This window comes from Schistocerca americana, chromosome 1, assembly GCF_021461395.2.
Source record: "Schistocerca americana isolate TAMUIC-IGC-003095 chromosome 1, iqSchAmer2.1, whole genome shotgun sequence".
In the NCBI taxonomy this organism is placed as follows: domain Eukaryota; kingdom Metazoa; phylum Arthropoda; class Insecta; order Orthoptera; family Acrididae; genus Schistocerca; species Schistocerca americana.
The window spans coordinates 1,002,535,942-1,002,563,202 of record NC_060119.1 but is presented as its reverse complement, the minus strand read 5'-3'; the positions used below and the strand labels follow the sequence as shown (position 1 = coordinate 1,002,563,202).

Genomic DNA, 27,261 nt, shown 5'->3' with positions numbered 1-27,261 from the left:
TATTGCCATTTCTGTATCTCTGCCTGGTCTGAAACCAAATTGGTCATTTGAAAGAAGGTTGTATTTGTTTAGATAGCTCATAAGTCTGTTCTTCATTATGGACTCTATTATTTTGGAAAATGATGACAGTAGGGCAATTGGCCTGTAGTTCTCAATGTTTTCTACATCATCTTTTTTGTGTAGAGGTAAAATTTTTGCATGTTTCAGATAATCAGGGAAACAACCGGCTTTGAAAGATTCATTTATGATATTGGTTAGGGGGGCTTTGATACTATTTATGCATTTTTTCAGCACAGACATTGGAATTTCATCTAAACCTGCTGAATTTTTGCTCTTTAATTTCCTTACCACATTACATACTTCTTCCTCAGTAGTGGGTAGCAATACCATTGAATTTGATGTATATTCCCGTGTTCGTGGATTATGAGATTTTGAAAAATTTTCCTGTAACTTTGTAGCTATACTACTAAAGTAAGAATTAACAAAGTTTGCTAGTTCTTTTGGGGTACTTGTTAGGTTTTCTTTGTTCCTGATTTGGGTGTTTATTTGCCTTTGTGTTGCTGTTCCTGTCTCTTGTTTCACTATAGTCCATGTAGCTTTACTTTTATTTTTAGCTAGATTTATTAGTCTATCATTGGCCTTTTTTTTTGCAACATTGAGCACCTTCCTATAGATTTTTTTGTAGTTTCTGTAGTAATGAAGAAAATCTGGATCACTGTTGTTGTTTTTTATAGAGTTTAGGTATTTAAAAGTTTGGGCAGATTTTCTAATTCCTGTGGTAATCCACTTATTTTTGGTGGATGTTCCAGTAGAACTTAGTGCTTTGGGGAAAGCTTCTTCGAATATTATCTTAAACTCCGACATGAATTTGGAGAATTTCTGATTTACATTATTTTCTGAATATACTTCTTCCCATCTTTCATGTCTTAATTGTAAGCAAAATTTTTGTATTGCTGCGTCTGAGTAGACTCTTTTAAACATGTGGAGGTTTACTGGTTTTTCTACAGAAGCTTTTACTTTTATGATTTGGCATAAATGATCTGACAGTCCAAGATTTTTGACAGTTATGACACAGTTTTCCCCACCTATATCTGTAGCTACATGGTCAATGGTAGATGTTGAGTGTTTGGGTACAGCTATGGCAAATTCTCAAATGAAATATACTACATTCTCAACCAAGCCTGCCCATTAATAAAAAAGAGAATTCAGTCACATGCAGGATATCAAGTTCAGTCACTGAGGCAGGAAGAAAACTAAGATGGTACGAGTATACTATGTTAAATGACTTGGGGGGAGATTTAAAAAAAGAGTTCAAAACATATCAAAAATACTTTACAGATCTCCCAATTCTCTGAAAAACAGAAACATTTTGAAAGTGTCAATCAAAAGTCAAATAATATTTCCAAAATATAATGGTCACTAGTAAACAGAGAAATAGGTAAATCTGGGAAACATAAACTGAAAATCACTTGCTGATGAATGAACAATAGAAACTGATCAGAATAAGGTGGCAGATCTATTTAACAATTACTTTGTTTCTGTTGGCTCCAGCATAAACAATCAGTTTAAAAAATCACAAATACAAATTTAGCAGAACACCAGTGTCAGGAAGTATATTTTTGACACGAACAGGTGAAGAAGAAATAATTAAAATAGTGAGTAGCTTGAAGAATTCTCATGCAGTACAATATGATGGTTTTAGTCTGGACACTCTTAAGAAATGTATTCATAAAATTGCATCACCTTTATCAGCAGCTATCAGCTTTCATATGGAAGATGATCTGTGATTTCTAAGGGGCAGTATGGGTTTGTCAGGGGGTCATCCACCATTACAGCAGCATCCAACTTAATTGAAGATGTCACTCAAGCAACAGGCAGTAAAGAACATGTATGTGCCATCTTTCTAGACTTACAAAAAGCGTTTGACTGTGTTGATATGACCATATTGCTGGACAAACTGTGGAACTGTGGTTTTCGAGGCACAGCCCATAATCTGATTAGATCCTACTTGACAAATAGGAAGCAGTTTGTGTCTATTAGCACTACAGAAGAAGCATACAAATCAAACACCACTGACATTAATTTTGGCTTTCCACAGGTGTCAATATTAAGACCACTTCTTTTAATTATTTATGTTAATGATATTCAGTCTATAACAAACCCCGCTACAACTATCTTATATGCAGATGGTACCATGTTAATATGCTGCAATCCAAGCTGTTCGCAGCTCAAAGTGGAATCCAATACTGCAGCAGGCATAGTTCTGCAGTATTTTAATGAAAACAAGCTAAAATTAAATACAAATTAATCCGTCTGTATTGAATTTGATCTTGGGAGGGAAAAAACTCATGAAAACCAAATTTTAATGGATGATGAATACATTAAAAAAAGAATACTCGACCAAATTTCTTGGCCTGACACTTGATGCAAAGCTAAACTGGTCTGATCATGTAAATGATTTTTGCAAAAAAGCCATCTACTACCATATACACCCTAAGAAAACTAACACCTTTTTATAACATTACCACTCTGAGGCAAATATATTTTGCACTATTTGAATTCCATCTAAGCTATGGGAGACAGATATGGGGATCCAGCAGTAAAGGTAATATGAAAAGTGTACTTATCCTACAAAAGAAGGTACTTAGAATTATGAGAAAGGAATGTGCCAGGAAGTTCTGCAGAAATTGTTCAAAGAATTTAAAATACTAACTTTTCATAACCGGTATGTACCTAAGATATTCATTACGGCAGTAAGAGGTAACAAAACGCTTAAAAAGAAATACATGATCACAACACTAGAGACAGAGACCCACAACATCTCCCATAGAACTACACTTTATGAGAAAAGCCCTCACTGTGCAGCTATGAAACTACTGAATTGCTTCCATCCTAATATCTCCAAATTGCCCATTACAGAACTAAAAAAGAAATTAAAATTATGGCTCCTAAACAATCCTGCGTATTCAATAGATGACTTTTTAGATTTAGTACACTCATCTGATGGAAGACCAACTACCTAAAATTATACGAATCTCAAATTTTAGACTGTGTCACAAACTGTAAATATTTGAATGTCAGATCTGAAGACATCTACATCTACATCTACATTTATACTCCGCAAGCCACGTAACGGTGGGTGGCGGAGGGCACTTTACATGCCACTGTCATTACCTCCCTTTCCTGTTCCAGTCGCGTATGGTTCGCAGGAAGAATGACTGCTGGAAAGCCTCGGTGCGCGCTCGAATCTCTCTAATTTTACATTCATGACCTCCTCGGGAGGTATAAGTAGGGGAAGCAATATATTCGACACCTCATCCAGAAACGCACCCTCTCGAAACCTAGACAGCAAGCTACACTGCGATGCAGAGCGCTTCACTTGCAGAGTCTGCCACTTGAGTTTGCTAAACATCTCCGTAACGTTATCCCGCCTACCAAATAACGCTGTGACAAAACACACTGCTCTTCTTTGGATCTTCTCTATCTCCTCCGTCAACCCAATCTGGTACGGATCCCACACTGATTAGTGATACTCAAATATAGGTCGAACGAGTGTTTTGTAAGCCACCTCCTTTGTTGATGGACTACATTTTCTAAGGACTCTCCCAATGAATCTCAACCTGGCACCTGCCTTACCAACAATTAATTTTATATGATCATTCCTCTTCAAATCATTCCACACACATATTCCCAGATATTTTACAGAAGTATCTGCTACCAGTGCTTGTTCCGCTATCATATAATCATACAATAAAGGATCCTTCTTTCCATGTATTTGCAATACATTACATTTGTCTATGTTAAGGGTCAGTTGCCACTCCCTGGCACCAAGTGCCTATCCGCTGCAGATCTTCCTGCATTTTGCTGCAATTTTCTAATGCTGCAACTTCTCTGTATACTACAGCGTCATCCGCATGGAACTTCTCTGACACTATCTACTAGGTCATTTATATATATTGTGAAAAGCAATGGTCCCATAACACTCCCCTGTGGCACGCCAGAGGTTACTTTAACGTCTGTAGATGTCTCTCCATTGATAACAACATGCTGTGTTCTGTTTGCTAAAAACTCTTCAATCCAGCCACACAGCTGATCTGATATTCCGTAGGCTCTTACTTTGTTTATCAGGCGACAGTGCGGAACTGTATCGAACGCCTTCCAGAAGTCAAGGAAAATGGCATGTAGCTGGGAGCCTGTATCTAATATTTTCTGTGTCTCATGAACAAATAAAGCGAGTTGGGTCTCACACGATTGCTGTTTCCGGAATCCATATTGATTCCTACATAGTAGATTCTGGGTTTCCAGAAATGATATGATACGTGAGCAAAAAACATGTTCTAAAATTCTACAACAGATTGATGTCAGGGATATATGTCTATAGTTTTGTGCATCTGCTCGACGACCCTTCTTGAAGACTGGGACTACCTGTGCTCTTTTTCAATCATTTGGAACCTTTCATTCCTCTAGAGACTTGCGGTACACGGTTCTTAGAAGGGGGGCAAGTTCTTTCGCGTACTCTGTGTAGAATCGAATTGGTATCCCGTCAGGTCCAGTGGACTTTCCTCTGTTGAGTGATTTCAGTTGCTTTTCTATTCCTTGGACACTTATTTTGATGTCAGCCATTTTTTCGTTTGTGCGAGGCTTTAGAGAAGGACCTGCAGTGCGATCTTCCTCTGTGAAACAGCTTTGGAAAAAGGTGTTTAGTATTTAAGCTTTACACGTGTCATCCTCTGTTTCAATGCCATCATCATCCCAGAGTGTCTGGATATGCCGTTTTGAGCCACTTACTGATTTAACGTAAGACCAGAATTTCCTAGGATTTTCTGTCAAGTCGGTACATAGAATTTTACTTTCGAATTCACTGAACGCTTCACGCATAGCCCTCCTTACACTAACTTTGACATCGTTTAGCTTCTGTTTGTCTGAGAGGTTTTGGCTGCGTTTAAACTTGCAGTGAAGCTCTCTTTGCTTTTGCAGTAGTTTCCTAACTTTGTTGTTGAACCACAGTAGGTTTTTCCTGTCCCTCACAGTTTTACTCAGCACATACCTGTCTAAAACGCATTTTACAATTGCCTTGAACTTTTTCCATAAACACTCAACAATGTCAGTGTCAGAACAGAAATTTTTGTTTTGATTTGTTAGGTAGTCTGAAATCTGCCTTCTATTACTCTTGCTAAACAGATAAACCTTCCTCCCTTTTTTATATTCCTATTTACTTCCATATTCAGGGATGCTGCAATGGCCTTATGATCACTGTTTCCCTGTTCTGCACTTACAGAGTCGAAAAGTTCATGTCTGTTTGTTATCAGTAGGTCCAAGATGTTATCTCCATGAGTCGGTTCTCTGTTTAATTGCTTGAGGTAATTTTCGGATAGTGCACTCAGTACAATGTCACTCAATGCTCTGTCCCTACCACCCGTCCTAAACATCTGAGTGTACCAGTCTGTATCTGGTAAATTGAAATCTCGACCTAAGACTATAACATGCTGAGAAAATTTATGTGAAATGTATTCCAGACTTTCCCTCAGTTGTTCTGGCACTAATGCTGCTGAGTCGGGGGGTCAGTAAAAGGAGCCAATTATTAACCTAGCTCGGTTGTTGAGTGTAGCCTCCACTCATAATAATTCACAGGAACTATCCACTTCTACTTCACTACAGGATAAACTACTACTAACAGTGACAAACATGCCACCACTGGTTGCATGTAATCTATCCTTTCCAAACACTGTCTGTGCCTTTGTAAAAATTTCGGCAGTATTTATCTCTGGCTTCAACCAGCTTTCTGTACCTGTAACGATTTCAGCTTCGGTGCTTTCTATCAGCGCTTGAAGTTCCGGTACTTTACCAATGCAGCTTCAACAGTTTACAATTACAATACTGATTGCTGCTTGGTCCCCGCATGTCCTGACTTTGCCCCGCATCCTTTGAGGCTGTTGCCCTTTCTGTCCTTGCTTGAGGCCATCTAACCTAAAAAAACCACCCAGTCCACACGACACAACCCCTGCTACCCGTGTAGCCGCCTGCTGTGTGTAGGGGACTCCTGACCTATCCAGCTGAACCCGAAACCCCACCACCCTATGGCGCAAGTCAAGGAATCTGCAGCCCACATGGTCGCAGAGCCATCTCAGCCTCTGATTCACACCCTCCACTCAGCTCTGTACCAAAGGTCCGCAGTCAGTCCTGTCGATGATACTGCAGATGGTAAGCTCTGCTTTCATCCCGCTAGTGAGACTGGCAGTCTTCACCAAATCAGATAGCTGCCGGAAGCCAGAGAGGATTTTCTCCGATCCATAGCAACACACATCATTTGTGCCGACATGAGCGACCACTTGCAGATGGGTGCAGCCTGTACTCTGAATGGCATCCTTTCCACATCTGGAATGACTCCCCCCAGTATGCACACGGAGTGCACGTTCATTTTCTTCCCCTCTCTTGCTGCCATATCCCTAAGCGGCCCAATTACGCGCCTGATGTTGGAGCTCCCAACTACAATTAATCCCACCCATGCGACTGCCCAGATCTTGCAGACTGAGGGGCAACCTCTGGAACCGGACAAGCAGCCATGTCCGGCCAAAGATCAGTATCAGCCGGAGACAAGGCCTGAAACCGGTTCGTCAGACAAACTGGAGAGGCCTTCCGTTCAGCTCTCCGGAATTTCTTTCACCCCCTGCCACACCTTGAGACGACCTCCCACTCTACCATGGGTGAGGGGTCAGCCTCAATGTGGGCAGTATCCCAGACAGCCACAGCCGTAGTCTGATCGGGGGATGCGTGGGACGAGCTGGCCGTCCCCGACAAACCCCCATCTGCACCCCAACAGTGATGCCCATTGGCAACAGCCTCAAGCTGCGTGACTGAAGCCAACACTGCCTGAAGCTGGCAGTGAAGGGATGCCAACTCAGCCTGCATCCGAACACAGCAGTCACATTCCCTATCCATGCCAAATACTGTTGTGCAAAGAACGTCTGAACTAATCTACAGAGAGCACAAACAATTCGACACAAAATTTAAACAGTTATTAAAATACAAGATTGTCTAGTAAATGCAGTAATGCTGCTACTTGCGCACTGCTGACACACTGCTCGGCGGCAGAAGGAGACTACGTGATTTTTCAGGTACTAAAACGCGATGCTATAACTCTCAAATATTATAATACGCCCGAAATTTATGAATTAAACAATGCAAGTACCCAAAAATACACAAAGAAATTAAGAATTAAACTATGTAACAAACGAGTGAGCTAAGAGTATACGACTTGCTGCTGGCAGCTGCTTATCCAACAGTGCCAGGGAGCACACTAGCTGTGACCAACCAACACTGGCCATTCAAAACAAAAACAGAAGACAGACGACTACGCGAATTTACACTATTCAGATACTAAAGTGCGGTGCTACAACTCTCAAATACTATAATACACCCAAAATTTATGAATTAAACAATGAAAGTACCCAAAAACAGGCAAAGAAATTAAGAATTAAACTATGTAACAAATAAGTGAGCTAAGAGTATATGACTTGCTGCTGGCAGCTGCTTATCCAATGGCGGCAGGGAGCCACAAACTGTAAATTCCTTAATCTATGTATTGCAATAGCAAATTGTTTTTATGTATATTCCATATATGTAACGTTGTTCTCTCAACTAAATTCAGAAAAGTTGTGTAGATAATATTGCCAGGCAATAATATGTAACTCTAGTAAGTAAGGCTCTGACTTATCCAGAAGATTGGAACAAAAAAAAAAAAAAAACTCTTTTTTGTAATCAGTTGATGTTGGATCAAAATAATTAATTAAATAAATAAATAAACACTGTAACATTCCTTTTCACTTCCACCAGATAGTCTTTTAGGTTCTTTGGAAACTTATTGTCGTATACATTGTCACACAGTGTTTTACGCAGTCTTCTTAGTAATTTGATACCTGAGTACTGGGGTCCCTTTCGAAGCATTGTCAGTCAGTGAGGTATGCTTTGTATGTCATTCTTCCTCCATCTGTTGTGGGTGTGTACATTAGCATTTGTAGTCCATTCTGCACTATCTTTTGTGACATATAGTATAGTTTTATATAAATGTACAAGGAGGAAAAAATTAAGATGCCTGGTCTTTTGAAGCAATTTTTGCATATCACAGAAGTCTTTCTTCTTAATATGTTTCTAACTGCTTTTTCTTTGTGATGTGGACACCCTTTTTATTTCTTGAATGTTTGAGATTCCCCACACTACCACTCTGCACTGCAGGTATGGTTCAAAGAGTCCATGGTATACTGTGCACAGAAGCTGTTTGTCTGCATACTGAGCTAGCTGCCACATTATAAATATGACAGAGGTGAGTTTCTTACAGACAGAATTAATACGTTGTTTCCATTTCAGCTTGTTATCCATGGAAATACCTAAGAATCTAGTGGATTATACTACTTCTAGTCTTGTTTCATCCACCTCTAATCCCATGTGCATAGTCTTCTCTATATTTCTGAAAGCTGCATACATAGTCTTTTTTAGGTTTATAACAGGTCCATTTTCCAGGAGTCACTGAGCTGTGGTGTTTGCAGATATGTATGCTCCTCTCTCAAGCTGTGTCACAGTTTGTTCATTGTTCAGTGTTGTCATGTCACCAGCATACAATATTTTCTTCTCCTTCTCTTCAACACCTATGTCATTAACAAACAGATCGAACAGCAATGGACAGATTGCTGATCCCTGCGGCACCCCATATTTGATGAATTTGTTTGCTGACTGATATGCATCCCCTGTTGATACATATTACTTCCTGTAGCATAGGTACGATTCTATCCACTTCCCTGCTTGCCCTCGAATACCATTGTTTTCCAATTTTCTTATTAGTATTTCATGGTCAATAGTGTCATCCAGGAACCTTGCAGATACAACTTGTTTTTCAGCTAAGGACTGTATAATGTATTAAGTCAGACTGGCAATTGCTGATTCCATAGATCTAGTCTTTCTGAAACCATGCTGTGATGATATGAGAATGTTGTATTTGTCCTGATAATAAACTATTGTATTGTACATAATCATTTCCAGGATTTTTGAGAAACCTGATATCAGTGAAACTGGTCTGTAGTTGTTGGGGTCATCCTTATCCCCTTTCTTGTGCACCTTCAGTTTTTCTGGAAAAATTCCATCTCTGAGAGATATATCTGCTATGTCCAGCAATGGTGAGATTATTTGCTCACTTACTTGCTTTATTACATGATTTGACATTTCATCATCACCAGCTGAGTTCTTGGACTTCAGTTTCTGTATAGTTTTCCTCAGTTCATCTTCTGTGACTGGTTTCAAGAACATGGTTCTGCTTGAATTTTGTGTTAACTTAGTAACCTTCTTTTGTGGACTATTTTTTCCAGTTTCAAGTTCTCTACCACATTTATACAGTGATCATTAAGTATATTAGCTATTTCTCTCCCATCTGTAACCACACTGTTGTTTATTTTCATTGATGTGATATGTTTCTTTGTTTTATCCAGCTTTTTCCTACCTTTCACTATTAATTGCATTCCAAGTTGCCTTTGTCTTATTTCTTGAGTTCATTATGGTAGCATGAATTGCTCTTGATTTTGTCTCTCGTATTATTTTTCTGTACTTCTTTTGTAGAATTTTATAATTTTCAGCTTCACCCCCCTGTCTCAGATCCTGCAGCTTCCTTCACAGAACCTTGCCTCATGACTCATATCTCTGCAGTAGACCTAGATGCAAGACCTGTCCCATACATCTTCCTACCACCACCTACTCCAGTCCAGCATCACCTATCCCCTCAAAGGCAGGGCTACTTGTGAAAACAGTCTGTGAATTACAGGCTAAACTGCAACCACTGTGCTCCATTCTACATGGGCATGACAACCAACAAGCTGTCTGTCCACATGAATGGCCATTGACATTGGCCAAGAAACAGTTGGACCATTCAGTTGCTAACCAAGCTGCCCAACATGATGTTATTTATTTCAATGACTGCTTCACAACCTGTGCCATCTGAATCCTTCCTGCCAACACCAGCTCTTCTGAATTGCACAGATGAGAAATCTCCCTACAATATATCTTCGGTTTCCACAGCCCTGCCAACCTCAATCTTCATTAGTCGTCGTTCTTCACCCAAATATCCCCTTCCCCGTTCCCATTCCAGCACTACCCAGTCCTTTATTATCTCCTTTTCTGCTACAACCCCCCTCCACCCATGCCCATCTAACCTCTCGAATGTACCTAGCTGCCCTGCCTTCTCCCCATCTTGTCCCAGTATGCTCCCACAAGCAGCAGTTCACAGTCCCCTGCCCCTACTCTTGCTATCCCTCCCCCTCCCTGCCCCAGCCTCTCGTTATCCCCACCAACCAGTTTGCTTCTCCCATCATCTGCTGCTGCTCGCATTGTGCTCTTGGCAGCTACAGACTGTGGTCATGTATGTGTGTGTGTTGTCTATTCTGATAAAGGCCTGTTTGGTAGTCTTTTTGTTGTGCCTATCTGTGACTCAGCATCTCTGCTACGTGGTGTGTAGCAACTATCCTTTCCATAATACTGTCAAATAGTATAAAATATGTTTGTCTGATAAACATAATTCTTAAGAAAATCTAAGTTAGCTAGGAGAGGATCTTGGACCTGTGAGCTGAAACTGCCACATGGAGCAGCATGAAAGCAAAGCCCTCTAACGATTAACCCAGGAAGTCAATGAGACAGTTCAACAAATGGGTATTCTATGAGTTCACGTGGTTTAAGGTAGACATATTCAAGAAAGATAAAACCATTGTGTTGTATATAAGAATCCTGTAAACTTACTTCTATCTCATATAATATAATCATCAAAAGCTTTACGAATTTATCCACATCTGACACTCTTAAGTTAACCAAAAACTTTTTACCCAAGGACCTCATGCTGAAAGTGAGTAGAAAGTAGAGAGGTATTTTTCCCAAGAGTGGAAAGTGTCTGTCTCAGGTAGGGATTCTTTTGGTTTGTTGAGGAGCATTAAATAAGTAATGCAACACTTCATTTTTCTCAATCAGTTTTGGTTGAAAAAATGTGTCATTTATAGTAGAACACTATAGAATATCCTTGCTTCAGCCCCTATTATTTTATGAAGTTCTGACAGGTGGCAGCACTATATGTAGCCTTCAAAATGGCATCTGTAACAGATGTGCATTCCAGGCAGAAAACTAGAGCATCACAGATATTCATAGGTGCTTGCAGAATGTCTGCAGAGATGAGGCAATGAACCAAAGCATGGCAAATCGTTGGACATGGCACCTGTCACGTAGCAACAAGGTCATGCAAACTGTTCAGTCGGCCACATGTAGCTGTTACCCCTGCAATATTGGAACCTGTGGATACTCTCATTCGAAGCGATCAATGGATTACATTCAAACACCTTGCTGCACAACTGGATATCTCCACTGGTAGTGCTGGCATATTCCTCCACCAGTTGGGCCACCAAAAGTGTTTGCCAGCTGGTTACTCGCTGTCTAACAGAAGACCAAAACAGCAATGAAGGACCATCTCTGCAGAATTGCTTGTGTGTTATGAGGCTGATTGTGACAATTTTTGTTGAACACTGTCACAGTTCTCTCTGCAGAATTGCTTGTGTGTTATGAGGCTGATTGTGACAATTTTTGTCGAACACTGTCACAGGTTACAATACATGGGTTCACCTCCTCGAACAGGAAACAAAACAGCAATTCATGAAGTGGTGCCACACCACCTCTACTGGAAAGAAAAAGTTCAAAGCCGCACAATCAGCAAGTAAAGTCATGACAATGGTCTTCTGGGACTCTGAAGGGCTTATACTGTTTGATGTCCTCTGTCATGGTGCAACTACAAGGTGTACAACTTTGCTTCCCCCATTTTTTCCCCAACATATGAGGCTATAGTGAAACAAATTGGTTACACATGTATCATTCAAAGTATTTTCCATCACTGACCACTACTTTCTCTCATCTTTTGGGCAGTGTATGATTCCTGCGTCGAAAAAATTGTTCATCTTTTTAGGCGATCAACGAATTGATCCAATTTGTGACTTCTTCATGAGATTGGAAGATTTGGTCAGCCAGCCCATGCGCCATTGATCTAAACAGGTGATAGTCAGAGGGAGCAATGGCTCGAGAATATGGAGGGTGGTGTAGGACTTCCCATTGTAACGTTTCCAAGTATGTTTTGACCTGTTTTGCAATGTGGGGTCGAGTGTTGTCATGCTGCAAAATCACTTTATCATGCCTCTCACTGTACTGTGGCCGTTTGTCTTTCAATGCTCTGCTCAATCACATTAATTGCATAAGATAACAAGCACTTGTGATTGTTTCACTTGATTTTAACACCTCATAGTACACGACGCTGAGCTGGTCCCATCAAATGCAGAGCATGATCTTGGAGCCGTGAATATTTGGTTTGGCTGTTGACGTGGAAGCATGTCTGGGATATCCCCAAGATGTTTTTCATTTAGGGTTATCCTAATGAGCCCATTTTTTGTCTGTGGTCACAGTTCGATGCAGAAATCCCTTCCATTTTTGCCTCTGAAGCAACTGTTCACAAACACACAAATGCCATTCAACATCTCTTGGTTTCAGCTCACACGGGACCCAAGTTCCTTCTTTCTGAATCATGCCCATAGCCTTGAGACATTTTGCAATGGCTTACTGTGTCACTCCCACTAATCATACCAATTCTTCTTGAGTTTGATGTGAGTCTTCACTCACCAATGTCTCCAATTCTGCGTCTTTGAAAACGTTCTCACTTCCACCACTCTGTGGGTCTATAACGTTAAAATCACTGTTCTTGAAGCATTGAAGCCACCCCCAACATGTTCCTTCACTAATAGCGTCATTACCATACATAGTTGAGAGCATTTGATAAGACATTGCTGCTGTTTTCCTCAAATTGAAAAAAAAAAAAAAAAAAAACGGTAACACCTCCCACAAATGATGAGAATTAGGCTCACGAACTGACATTTTAAATCAAGAACAACTTTATGATGCAGACACAAATTGACTTATGTTTGAATGAGGTTATGTTGACCAAGGTCCAAGCTAACTGCCTGATGTTTGCGATCTGTTTCTTTTGACCGCTACTTACCATTGTTGCCACCTAATGGCAAACGGTGGAAGCAAAGCTGTACACCTTGTATAACTTTGACGTGTATTATGCTATCCTTAGGAAACTGAAGAAAGAACTTCTGTGTGTTCATTACCACAAAAATGCAAACAAATTTCTCCTTCTCCATGAAAATGCAAGGCCTCACATAAATCTTCATTGCCGACAGGAGTTCACAAAACTACTCCACAGCCTGAATCTCAGACCTACTGATTTATGTACGTTTGGCCCAATGAAGGATGCACTCCATAGGAATCAGTATGTTGATAACCAGCGCAGAGGTACCATGTGGGCATACATGCTCTTCCAGTAAGGTGGGGAAAGCCATCACATTGAATGGAGATTATGTTGAAAAATAAGATTTTGTAGCTAAAAGAGTGGAGAATAGTATGGTGTATTGGGATCCTGAGTGAAACCGACCTGCTTGGAGAAAAAAAAAAGTGTTGCATTGCCTGTTGAATGCCTCTCATATGATTCGTTGATGTGACTTTAGATTCAATGAGGGCACAAAACATTGATTGATTCAGGATGATTTTCTGAAACAAGCTGTAAGTTTCCTGAAATCAACATCACTCCCTACATAGATTTAAATAAAACTTTCTCTGATGCCTAGTAGAGCATAAACTGCCTATTAGAGTAACAGCATACCAAAACTGCCCACCAGGTTGTCAAAATTGTGGAATCTGAAGAAGGAGATTTGTGTGGAGCAATCAATGAGTTGTCCTTGCACTGATATCATTTTCTTCATGTAAAGGAACTTGTCTAACAGTTGTGGGGAAGCATTTATGGATTTTCCTACCTAGTTTTCTGACATTTACAAGGCACACTGTATTCGTCTGCATCACCAAAGCATTTTGATTACAAGGCCAGTTGTTTCCTAGTGCCATATGGACCCAATGTAGCTACAGCACATGACAGATCGTGTGCAATCATTTGACATTAATAATAATTATTTTTATTATAACTTTTCTATCATTAAGTTGTGGTAGATGGAGAGACATAGAAACTGACCAAATTCAATGAAAGTGAAGTAAGGATTTTGTAAATTATATGTTTTTTGATGTTTTTTATGGCTGACAGGAAACTTAATAGAAAGTTCAGAGTTGGTAACAATGTGACGGAACCATTTTTCAATAGGTTTGCTCTTCTCTGTATGCAATTTGCAATGTGTAAATTTAATAAAAATTAGTGATAGCTACAGTCTAATAAAATCTGTGTCGATTAACTAACTTTCGATTTGAACTATTTTGAAATTTTAGCATGTTGTGGTTTCAGGGTGCTTCTTCTTATTTGGGTCTTTGCTGTCCGGCTTACATGTTATTAGGTACTGTCTCATCAGGAGGTGTGCGCACACATGCACACGCACGCACACACACACACACATTGTTGTTTGAAATTTCTTGACAGGAAACTGATTTTTACCTGAAACTCTGAATTACCTCACTGTCAATATAATCCAGTTAATTATGCAACAGAAATTCTGGTCATTACATACCTTCCAGTACTATTAAGTCCCTTGCTTGGGGAAAAGAGAGGGAAGCTTAAAAGTAAAAGGCAGGTCATTCAAGCTCCAGGATGTGAGAAACCCACCTGTAATGAGGGTGAATAATCCTGAAAACAGTTTGGTCTGCTATCTTAAGAAGAGATTGTATGGTTTCAAATTTTAAGTCATGCAAGACCTCTAGAACACATGGTAGTACTGCCATATAGAAATTTAGCACCAACAGACTTCTCTTTCCTACTTGTTATAACTGTGGACTACTGCTGCCACAGCAGACTTTAATTTTTGTTTGTCATCTACTTGATTAGCAAAATCTGTGGTTCCTAGCACAAATATCAGCATTTGCAGTACTTACATGAAATTTCATAATAGTCTTGCAAAAAGCAAACTCATTTTCTATAAAAATTACATTAATAGAACATATAGCTTGCCTCCATCTAGCAACAAAAATTCATTAAGCTTATTTAGGAGGACCTAATTTAGTTTGACATCTAAAGCAATTGAGATTTTAATATAATTGTATGGTTCAGAGTTAAGAACACTTACTTAAATTGAAGGGTGATATTTTGTTTAGCAAATATGTCCTTAAAATTGTAGAAATGCTCCAGAAGATCGCAGCGAGCGGGTGCGGACCACACAGGGAGCACCTGGTAAAGGGGGAAGGCCACAACAAGCATAAATAGTGGACCAGGTCCACTCAAGGAGTAGTCTCAGGTCGCACCTGATGAAGGTAATGAGCTACGTTACTGAAATATCATGCAAGTACAACGCTGATATCCGGCAGAACACCCGACAACCCAAGATGTCATTAGATCACCGGGAAAGCCTGAAGAATTACACTGGTTTATTTTTGTTGATATATAAGTTATTAACAGAAGTCTTTGAACACATTCCTTTGTGCTTTGGTGAGATGACACAGAACTTAATCTTTCTGATATATTCTTGTAACCTAGTGTGTCCAATAAATTGGTATGGACACCTTCAATACTTATCCCCCACCAGTGATGCAGTCTCAACAACAGAATGTGGATATTGCTTTCCACAAGGTTACACACAGCTCAAATATTGTCTTCATTGACACTGATCACACGACACCATTTTTCGACTATATGATGACCATTTCAAAATTTCTGGACCCATCTGAACATTTAGATTTTACTCTTCACTGAACTCTTAAAAATTTTAATTCATCTCATTTGTGTTGGCAAGCAAATGAATAATAATGTGTTGTGCAAAAGACAGTGGTACCTCCCATTCACCCATAGTGATTCCAAAACTGGGAACTTGAGTTAAGACGGTTGTGTGCAAGGTTATCCCTTCCCTTCTCCATTCTCACACCCTGATTTCCCAGTTCACTAGGCTGTTCAGTCACTATGTAAGTGAAATGAACAAGTTTACAATTTATATCTGAATGATCTTTCTAGCTGTTGGCGTGAATGTCTACTTCACTTTGAGGGAATAAATTTTTAAAAGATACCAACCTATCCATTACAAAAGTCTTCAATGATGAAAAGCTTGATGTGGATAAAATTCATTGTGGGATACTTTATGAACATCACCAACATTGTGGTCATTCAGGCTATCCCGGCAAAATGACGATTTACAACTTTTTGGGTTTGCAGTCAAGCTGTTATCTCTGTACACAACATTTTGACAACTCTAGTTGTATTGAGGGTGGATTTCATTACTTGCTGTTTTGAATTCCAATCCAACTGTGGAAGAAAATGGCTAACTGATTCAAACATTTTTCCTTTCTCAAGAAAAATTTTCTGAATTAAAGTCTACCAAACAAGTTGTTATGTTATGTTTGAAGCTTGATGACTGGCACTCACTTTTTAATGCTGTCTGATTACTTGTATAGACTTTTGGTGCATATTTCAAAGGACATAGGACATATTTTTCCCAGTATTATGAATACTGCATCTGAATTAAAGCTGCTGATCTTGATACATGTCGTCTTACTAAACTGGAGAGTTGTAGACTACACTTATGAAAAGACATCTTTAACAGCTAGCGTAACACGAGAAAATTGTATTGCATTTATAAACAGATTTTTGAACTCTTTTTATAAGTCCAATACTAGTGGAATAGTAATGGTGGAGACAGGTTTTAGTTGAACCTAGGGAATTTTAATCAGAAAATGCATGTTGGCTGCATGTGTGTGAATATTGCCTACCTGTGACACCTCAGGAAACTGTCCTCCACCAGCAAATGGCCAGCCTATCCCATGTGGGGAAAGCCTTAGTAAATATGGGCTAAAGATCAGGGGTCACTTTTAAGTCTGGCTGGGCACCTAAATCCAATGGTCACTGCACTTCGTAGTTAAAAACAAAAATATTTCAGTGAGAATGACAACTGAACATTAGATATAATAATATGACTTGACCATAAGTTTAACAATAACAGACCAAAAGGAATGACATCTCTTGTCATCCATGATCTAGCATTCCTAACAATAATTGTCACTGCTCTGAGCAAAACCAAGTTATCCATTCACATGAAGCACAGTGGTTAGCTGACTGGACTGTCACTTCAGGAAGATGATGGTTCAAATCCTCGTTTGACCATCCAGATTTAGGTATTGTCAAACGATGGAGAGTCCAGGATGAATAGCAACAATATTACGAAAAGGATTGGTACACTTCATACAGAGGAGATGTTGAGTTGCAGACAGGCACAATGAAAACACAGCTATACATTTAAGCTTTTGTCCAAAACATCTTCTTCCGAGGCAGAAAACACGCAGATGTTCATACACGCAGAACTCACACATGCATGACCAATGTGTATGGCCACAGTGGCTGGACTGAGGACTGCAACTGGCCACAGCAGCCAGAGACAGTGGTGATGTATGCATGTTTTCTACTTTAAAAGAAAACACTTTGGTCAAAAGCTTAAATGTATAGCAGTCTTCTTGTTGTGCCTCTTTGCGACGCAATGTCTTCTCTATATGGGGAGTAGCGGATTTAGGTTTTCTGTGGATTCCCCAAACTGTTGAAGGCAAATGATGGGTTAGATTCTTTCACAGGGCATGGGTGATTTCCTTTCTCATCCTTCCCCAATCTGAGCTTGTACTCCCTCTCTAATGACCTCACTGTTAACTAGACAAAGGTAAGGTCATTACAGTGGTCACAGGTAACACCATTTTTTAAAAGGATTTCAAACAATGGAAAAATCCAGGATGGAATGTTGTTTCAGTTACCTGAAACTGCAGTTGTGTGTGTGTGTGTGTGTGTGTGTGTGTGTGTGTGTGTGTGTGTGTGTGTGTGTGCGCGTGCGCGCACATATGTGAGTCTATTGTTGATGAAGGCCTTAATGGCTGAAAGCTATATTTGTGAGAGTTTTTATGTTATGTCTATGTGCGACTCAGCATCTCTGCTAAATGGTGAGTTTTAAAAGGATTTGTTTTGCATAATTGTGTTTTCCAGACTGCATGCCCACAAATCAAAGCTGCCACGTTATAAAGCACAGAAGACTGCACCCCAGAAAACATAGTAAAAACAAATGTAGGAAGGGTGATCTATAGACCATACACAATTAAGATAGAAACGTGGAAGGGGACAGATAATACTGTTACACTGTGGCATCACTAGGAACCTTTTTTTTTTGAGGGAGCAGTATGGATGGACATTTAATTCTATGAAATCCCATACTCATTTGTATCTGTTGTATGAGGCATGGCTGATGGGTTTAACAGCAGACCAGGATGCAGGACCTTTGAGTCCAGAATCTGATGTCCTACCACTTGAACTTTAGTTCCAAGAGAAGCTGAAATAAGAAACAATTATATAAACATAGGCAAAAAAGCTGAAAAATGTGTAAACAATGTTGACACTCCATGAGAACTAAGATAGTAAAAATAGTATTTAAGTCATTGGAGAAAGACAGAAAATGATGTGGTTAAGAAATACATTTTGGAGAGAAGAAACAGAATGAAGTACAAAAATTATGTATCCAGGTAATCGAGAGAATGCACCAGCATTATTTTCAGTTGTGATTCCTGTGACATAAAACTTTAGCTTGGAGAATAAGGAACAATGTGTTTTAGTGATAAGGCAGACTTTAAAAGTTGTAAGATGACAAAACAATGCCTAAATTTTTTGCATATTCTGCACCTCATTGCATTACAACTCATTTGCCTATGTTTATTGTCATTTTATGTTATACAAGTGGAGAGGGGAGGAAATACAGATGAAAAAGGTTGCAGGGGCACTTTGAAGACTGTGGCAGAAAAGAATAACAAAGAATATGATAATGTAATGTGATTGGACAGATAAAGAAACTACTCACCAAGTGATGGCAGGAGAACACACACACTTAAAAGAAGGTTATACTTATGCAAGCTTTAGGAGTCAGTGGCTACTACTTCTAGCAGAACGGTTGAAGGGAAGGGAAGAGAGTTGAAGGAAAAGGACCTGTCGTTCTGTGTAGCTTTCCCAAAATATAACTCTCCAGTCCTCTTCTTTTCCCTTCTGATGGAAAAAGGAACTACTGGCTACAAAAGCTTGCATAAGTATGACCTCCTTTTATGTGTGTGTTCTCCTGCTGCCGCTTCATGAGTAGTTGTTTTTTTTTTTTTTTTTTTTTTTTTTTTTTTTTTTTTTTTTTTTTTTTTTTTTTTTTTTTTTTAAAATCCGTCCAGTTGCATAATATTGTCAAAGAATATGATAAGTTATAGTATTGGAAATAATATAAAATTCCCAATAATTCAATATGCAACTGCAAAGTAAAATAACTTCAGGACTAAAAGACAGTGCATGAGACAGTGGCTAATTTATTGAGCATGCAGCATGTCTGTGTGGAAGAACGAGGATGGAAACTCTTGAAATGCTGATAAAACTGTTACCTTTTTGGTATCATGACAGATGTATTTAGTAAGCATTATCTTTCACCTATTTGCTATTCAAACTATAACAGAAAAGAACACACACAGCAGAAAGCAACCACAGTAAAAAATAAATAAATGTTTATTGTTCTACAGTACTCACCTCTGAAGGTCTTGCTGAATGGTGGTCCAACATGCAATGTGTGGTTTTCATGAACTTCTATTTTGCATCAGACACACTTCTGTTGAGCTTGATATTTGGACTTGGGCTTCAAGTTCCTATGCTGACTACAGAATTTAACTATTCCTACAGCACTTTTGGGACTAGACAGCTGGACAGTTGCAGAGCTTACAATGGACTGGTTGCCCACTACACATGTCTATTGCACTTCAGTGGCATTTGTATTTGGTGTACAATAAAGGAGAATTGAGATTGACATAACAATGCAAAACATCCCAGATATACCACAACTAAACAATTTTTTGTATGTACTTGGGAGTTTCTCATATTGTGGCAGTGGCAATCGTTTTGCAACAATTGCAGCTTTACTCTCAGCAGCAAGAGCATTAAGAACATTGGCCATAAATCAATGGCACATGTCTTTTCATGACTTGATTCAGATCTATGTCATGATAAGTACAACATAGGTGATTAATTACAACATGTAATTATAAGAGTGCAAGAAGCATCTATACCTATCATTTGTTTGGTGTACAAACATAAGCCCCGACCCCACACCGTTTTTCCCTGTAGACAACCACATGTATCTCCATTTCTCTCTCTTACAGAGACTTTCTCTTTCAAGTAATAATTAATTCATATAAAAATCATAAACAGTTGCTGGTATGCCAACTGAACTACTCCACTGAAACAGATGATATCCTGCTAGAAGGAATCTTCTTCACTCAAATCAGTATTGTAACCAAGTTTTTCCAGCCACCAGTCTTTGACTTCCAGTTGCACATTGGACATATTTGGCATTTTAGCTGTGATGTCTCGAAGCAATCTACTGGGCTCAGGGCCTTCAGTCAAATGAGGCAGATTATTCTTACCGCCACCTGTGAAAAAATGTGAGTGTGCACATGTGTTTGTCTATTGTTGATGAAGGCCTTAACAGTTGAAAGCTATAATTGTGAGAGTATTTTTGTTATGGATATCTGCGACTCAGCATCTCTGCTATATGGTGAGTTTTAAAAGGATTTGTTTTGCATAATCGTGTTTTCCAGTATTGTAATGAAACACTATTAGCAGGAGTAAATATGTAAGAAAATAACTTTATTTTTTTAACAATAAACACATTTCCTTACACAGAACTATTAAACATCACAGTCATTTTTAAGAGATTAGCTATTGTAAGCATGGTCCAAAGGAAGCTGTCATAAGAATGTGCATTCTTTTCTTAAAAACAGCCAAATTTGAATTTACAATTCATATAAAATAGTCTTATGATATAATAAGAAGGAAAATTTACTCCTAAAGTCATGCTTATGGAGAATTGGTGGATCTGACCCCAGCAACACCTAACAGGTGTTGGGTAAGTTTACAGACTGGGTGCCCACAAGCCAAAGCTGCCACATTACAAAGCACAGAAGACTACACCCCAGAAAACATAGTAAAATCACCTGTAGGAAGGGTGATCTATAGACCATAAATGATTACGATAGGAACATGGAAGGGGACAGATAATACTGTTTCACGGTTTTAGTATGGCATCACTAAGAACCTTTTTTTTTTTGAGGGCGATGTGTGGATGGATATTTAATTCTACGAAATCAGATACTCATTTGTATCTGTTGTATGAGGCATGGCTGGTAGGTTAAACAGCAGCCCAGGATGCAGGACCTTTGAGTCCAGAATCTGATGTCCAACCACTTGAACTTCAGCTCCAAGGAAAGCTGAAATACGAAACAATTATATAAACATAGGCAAAAAAGCTGAAAAATGTGTAAACAATATGGACACTCCAGAAAATGATGTGGTTAAGAGATACATTTTGGAGAGAAGAAACAGAATGAAGTACAAAAATTATGTATCCAGGTAATAGAGAGAATGCACCAGCATTATTTTCAGTTGTGATTCCTGTGACAGAAAACTTTAGCTTGGAGAATAAGGAACAATGTATTTTAGTGATAATGCAGAATTTAAAAGGTGTAAGATGACAAAACAATGCCTAGATTTTTTACATACTCTGCACCTCATTGCATTACAACTCATTTGCCTATGTTTATTGTCATTTTATGTCATACAAGTGAAGAGGGGAGGAAATACAGATGAAAAAGGCTGCATGTGCAGTTTGAAGACTGGGAAAGAAAAGAATAACAAAGAATGTCAAAATATAACGTAATTTGACAGATAAAGAAACTACTCACCAAGTGACGGCAGGAGAACACACTCACTTAAAAGAAGGTTATACTTATGCAAGCTTTTGGAGTCAGTGGCTGCTTCTTCTAGTAGAACAGTTGAAAGGGGAAAGAAGGGGGGTGAAAGAAAAGGACCTGCAGTTCTGGGTGTCTTTTCCAAAATCTATCCCTTTTCGTAAAACTCTCCAGTCCTATTCCTTCACCCCCTTTCCTTTCCCTTCTGATGGAAAATGGAGCCACTGGTCCAAAAGCTTGCATAAGTATGACCTCTTTTTATGTGTGTGTTCTCCTGCTGCCGCTTCATGAGTAGATTTTTTTTATCGGTCCAGTAACATTATATTGTCAATGAATATGATAAGTTATAGTATTCGAAATAATACAAAACTCCAATTCATTCAAGAGTGATTTTTTTATGCATGTGCAAAGCAGAATAACTTCAGGACTAAAAGACAGTGTCTGAGACAGTGGTTAATTTATTTGAGATATTTTGGGTGCATTTACCATGAAGCATGTCTGTGTGGAAGAATGAGGATAGAAACTCTTCGAATGCTGATAAAACTGATATCTTTTTGGCATCATGACAGATGTATTTAGTAAGCATTATCTTTTACCTATTTGTTATTCAAATTATAACAGAAAAGAACGCACACAGTAGAAAGCAACCACACTAAAAATAAATAAATGATATTGTTTAACAATAGTAATAATGTGTAACAGTATTTGTTTCTGGGTAAAGAAGAAAACGTGTTTCACCCAGAATCTCTCGTTGACCTAAAACTGTTGTACAAATATAATCTCCCACCTCACGTCTTTTTTCCCATAGACACACACATGTATCTCTATTTCTCTCTCTTACAGAGATTTACTCTTTCAAGTAATGATTAATTCATATAAAAATCATGAACAGTTGCTGGTAACCAGACCGAACTACTCCACTGAAATAGATGATATCTCGCTAGAAGGAATCTTCTTCACTCGAATCAGTATTGTAACCAAGTTGTTCCAGCCACCAGTCTTTGACTTCCAGTTGCACATTGGACATCTTTGGCATGGCTGTTTTGTTAGCTGTGATGTCTCGCAGCAATCTGCTGGGCTCAGGACCTTCAGTCAAATGAGGCAGATTATTCTTACTGCCACCTGTGAAAAAATATTAATTATTTTTATCTTCATTTACTGTAGTATCCACTCCAACTTTTTATCTTTCTAGTAGCATAATGATGTACTGTTGTTGTTGTTGTTGTTGTTGTTGTTGTTATGACATTGTGTTTACACACAATAAAAGACACACAAACACACACACAAATTTCAAGCTTTCGCAGCCCAAGGTTGCTTCATCAGGAAAGAGGGAAGGAGAGGGAAAGACGAAAGGATGTGGGTTTTAAGGGAGAGGGTAAAGAGTCATTCCAATCCTGGGAGTAGAAAGACTTACCTTAGGGGGGAAAAAGGACAGGTATACACTCGCACACACATACATATCCATCCACACACGCTGGTATATGTGTGGATGGATATGTGTGTGTGTGTGTGTGTGTGTGTGTGTGTGTGTGCGCGCGCGCGCGCGAGTGTATACCTGCCCTTCCCCCCCCCCCCCCCCCCTCCCCCCCTAAGGTAAGTCTTTCCACTCCCGGGATTGGAATGACTCCTTATCCTCTCCCTTAAAACCCACATCCTTTCGTCTTTCCATCTCCTTCCCTCTTTCCTGATGAAGCAACCGTGGGTTGTGAAAGCTTGTAATTTGTGTGTGTGTTTGTGTGTTTTTTGTCTCTATCAACATACCAACACTTTTGTTTGGTAAGTTTCAGCATCTCTAAACATATAATACTATTTGTCACAAAAAACAATACATAAAGTTTCCTGCTGCATTAACAGACCATAAATTAAATGAAACCAACATGCTGATAAGATAGTTCACCCTGTTTTACACTTATAAATCTTTCTCAATGTGATGACTCGCAAACAAAATGCTCTTGTATCTTATATCTTTGAATTCACTGTTGTCTTACAGATTAAATATCTGAGATAATGTGGCAATATTTTTTCTATAAAAATAAGCAGTAAGAGGGTTGTGAAAAGTCAACAGCCACACTTGACAAAGACTATTTCCAGAACTTGTAATTCTTACATCCAAATGTCAGAAAATTTAATTGTAATGGCTTTTGTGACTATTTGTGAGAGTTATTTTAGGATGAACTGTGACTTAGAAAATCGTAACACAAAACACAAAAATAATTTCTATATATAACTTTTGTTACTGACAGATTCTTGGGTTCAGAATAGATTCTCGTGTTCTAGTACAAATTTTCTTACAGGTGTGTAGTATCTCTGAAAAACAAAGAAATATGGATAAGGACATTCAATTATCCATGAAAAAAGATGAGATCAGTGATTTCAGTGCAGGAAGATTCTGTATTGTATTTATGAAGCAAGGAATTAACCATGCCCAGACATCGGTCAATAATTTGAAGGTATTCCTACATTATCATTCACGCTTGGTAATTATTCTTCAAAATTATACGAATACATGGCTTCCAGCAAAAAATGTCCCACAGAGAACAATAATCACTGTTAAAGTAATCTTCTGTATGTGTTACACTTTAATGAGTAGTTTCCTTTATGTGTGTAAGAGTATTCACATGAAACTGAAGTACACAGACAACAAATGAGTAACATAACTGAATAGCTAGGAACTATTTTCAAAACTAGTGACTTGTTAATTACTTGAGTAAAAAGTTTATTCACAGTCACAGTGAGTATAAACAGTCAGTATTCTTTCCCTTTGTCATAGAATCAATATAGATAAACAAAAAGTAACATATACGTAACACAATGTGCGAACGAATGAATGCAATAAATATACAATTGCTAAGTTTGATATTGCAAGTTTTGTGGTAAGCATTACTGCACCTTAAAGGTGTCAACTTCATCTCACTGTTCAGTGGGAAAAGTGTACTACTTCACCAACAGAATAGGCATACTGTAAAATTACAAGAAAACAGAGTGGCTGGTCATCATCAACTTTCAAGACATCAAATTTCAGTACTGCTGAGAGACACATATGATGTGAAAGAAGTGAGTGTATATACATACATAAAAAAAAAGTTTTGAGTCACCCAAGTTCCCAGAACTCATGAAAATAGACATTAACTGTGGATATTGTATCACAGGCACAGTCCCTTTGACTGTTTAGAGATGCCACTAAACCTGCCCAAAGATGTAAACAACCATGCATGAGCAGCGCCTATTAGGCAGAGGGGGTCCGACAGCCGATCAGTTCCAGTAGTTCCATGAGGAAGGAGGTACATGGCTCGTGTTGTTTACAGTTCAACCATGACTAGACGATCAATACCGTGGTTTGATTGCATCTGCGTTGTTACTTTGTGCCAGGAAGGGCTCTCAACAAGGGAAGTGTACAGGTGTCTCGGAGTGAACCAAAGTGATATTGTTTGGACATGGAGGCGATACAGAGAGATAGGAACTGTCAATGACATGCCTCGCTCAGGCTGCCCAAGGGCTAATACTGCAGTCGATGATGGCTACCTATGGATTATGGCTCGCAGGAACCCTGATAGCAATGCCACCATGTTGAATAATGCTTTTTGCACAGCCACAGGACGTCCTGTTATGACTCAAACTGTGAGCAATAGGCTGCATGATGCACAACTTCACTCCCCACGTCCATGGAGAGGTCCATCCTTGCAACCACGGCACCATTCAGCACAGTACAGATGGGCCCAACAACATGATGAATGGACTGCTCAGGATTGTCATCATGTTCTCTTCACTGATGAGTGTCACATATGCCTTCAACCAGACAATCGTCGGATATGTGTTTGGAGGCAACCCGGTCGGGTTGAACGCCTTAGACACACTGTCCAGTGATTGCAGGAAGGAGGAGGTTACCAGCTACTTTGAGGTGGCATTATGTGTGGCTGATGTATGACACTGGTGGTCATGGAAGACGCCGTAATGGCTGTATGATATGTGAATGCCATCCTCGACTGATAGTGCAATCATATCGGCAGCACATTGGCGAGGCATTTGTCTTCATGGACAACAATTCGCGCTCCCATCGTGCACATCATGTGAATTACTTCCTTCAGGATAACGACATCGCTCGACAAGAGTAGCCAGCATGTTCTCCAGACATGAAACCTATCGGAAATGCCTAGGATAGATTAAAAGGGCTGTTTATGGATGACGTGACCCACCAACCACTCTGAGGGATCTAAGCCAAATTGCCACTGAGGAGTGGGGCAATCTGGACCATCAGTGCCTTGATGAACTTGTAAATAGCATGCCACAATGAATACAGGCATGCATCAACGCAACAGGACGTGCTACTGGGTGTTAGAGGTACAGGTATGTATAGAAATCTGGACCACCACCTCTGAAGGTCTTGCTGAATGGTGGTCCAACATGCAATGTGTGGTTTTCATGAACTTCTATTTTGCATCAGACACACTTCTGTTGAGCTTGATATTTGGACTTGGGCTTCAAGTTCCTATGCTGACTACAGAATTTAACTATTCCTACAGCACTTTTGGGACTAGACAGCTGGACAGTTGCAGAGCTTACAATGGACTGGTTGCCCACTACACATGTCTATTGCACTTCAGTGGCATTTGTATTTGGTGTACAATAAAGGAGAATTGAGATTGACATAACAATGCAAAACATCCCAGTTATACCACAACTAAACAATTTTCTGTATGTACTTGGGAGTTTGTCATATTGTGGCAGTGGCAATCGTTTTGCAACAATTGCAGCTTTACTCTCAGCAGCAAGAGCATTAAGAACATTGGCCATAAATCAATGGCACCTGTCTTTTCATGACTTGATTCAGATCTATGTCATGATAAGTACAACATAGGTGATTAAGTACAACATGTAATTATAAGAGTGCAAGGAGTATCTATACCTATCATTTGTTTGTGTGGTTCAGAGGCAGTATGAAGAATCAGAGAGTTTACACTGCACATACAAAATGTAGCAGACAGCTCACTGTCCCCGCCTTCCAAGTGTCAACAACATTTGGGGTTAAAACATATGCAGCACCAAAAATGAGTGTCCCAGAATCACCCATAGGTAGTGTTTCATTGTTAACTGCTGTCTCTGTACCGGTGTAGGTCTCAACTACAATAAAGGCTGACTTGACTCTATCTACATATACTGGCACAGAAGAGCCATTGAAGTCAACATCAAATATTTTGTTGTGGTGTGCCAATAACATGTATGACCATCGTATGATGATTGGAGAGGTTACTGAATGGCATCACGTCACATGAAATCTTTCTTTGGAGAACTGTAAGTTGCAGAAAATGAGTGGTCACTGGGTTGAATGTTCTTTTCAAATGGCAGGAGAGTGCTTGCATATCTGTCAGTGAAAATGTTGCATAAGCCCAAGGCGTCTATAATACTGTTGGATGTGATAGTAAAGAATTCTCTTGATAGTCGAAGTGTCTGACCATACACTAATTCAGCCCTTTTTGTGTTGAGATT

At 39.2% G+C, this 27,261-nt stretch overlaps 1 protein-coding gene across 1 annotated transcript in view; it reads right to left on the bottom strand.

Moving 5' to 3' along the window:
• Positions 1-20,662: 20,662 nt before the first annotated feature.
• LOC124548715 (sodium leak channel non-selective protein) overlaps positions 20,663-27,261 on the bottom strand; it is a 436,855-nt gene continuing 430,256 nt past the window's right edge. Inside the window, exon 32 of the mRNA XM_047125188.1 lies at positions 20,663-22,899. Coding sequence (XP_046981144.1) covers positions 22,718-22,899 — 182 coding nt within the window. The 3' untranslated portion in view covers positions 20,663-22,717. The remainder of the gene's footprint in view (positions 22,900-27,261) is intronic.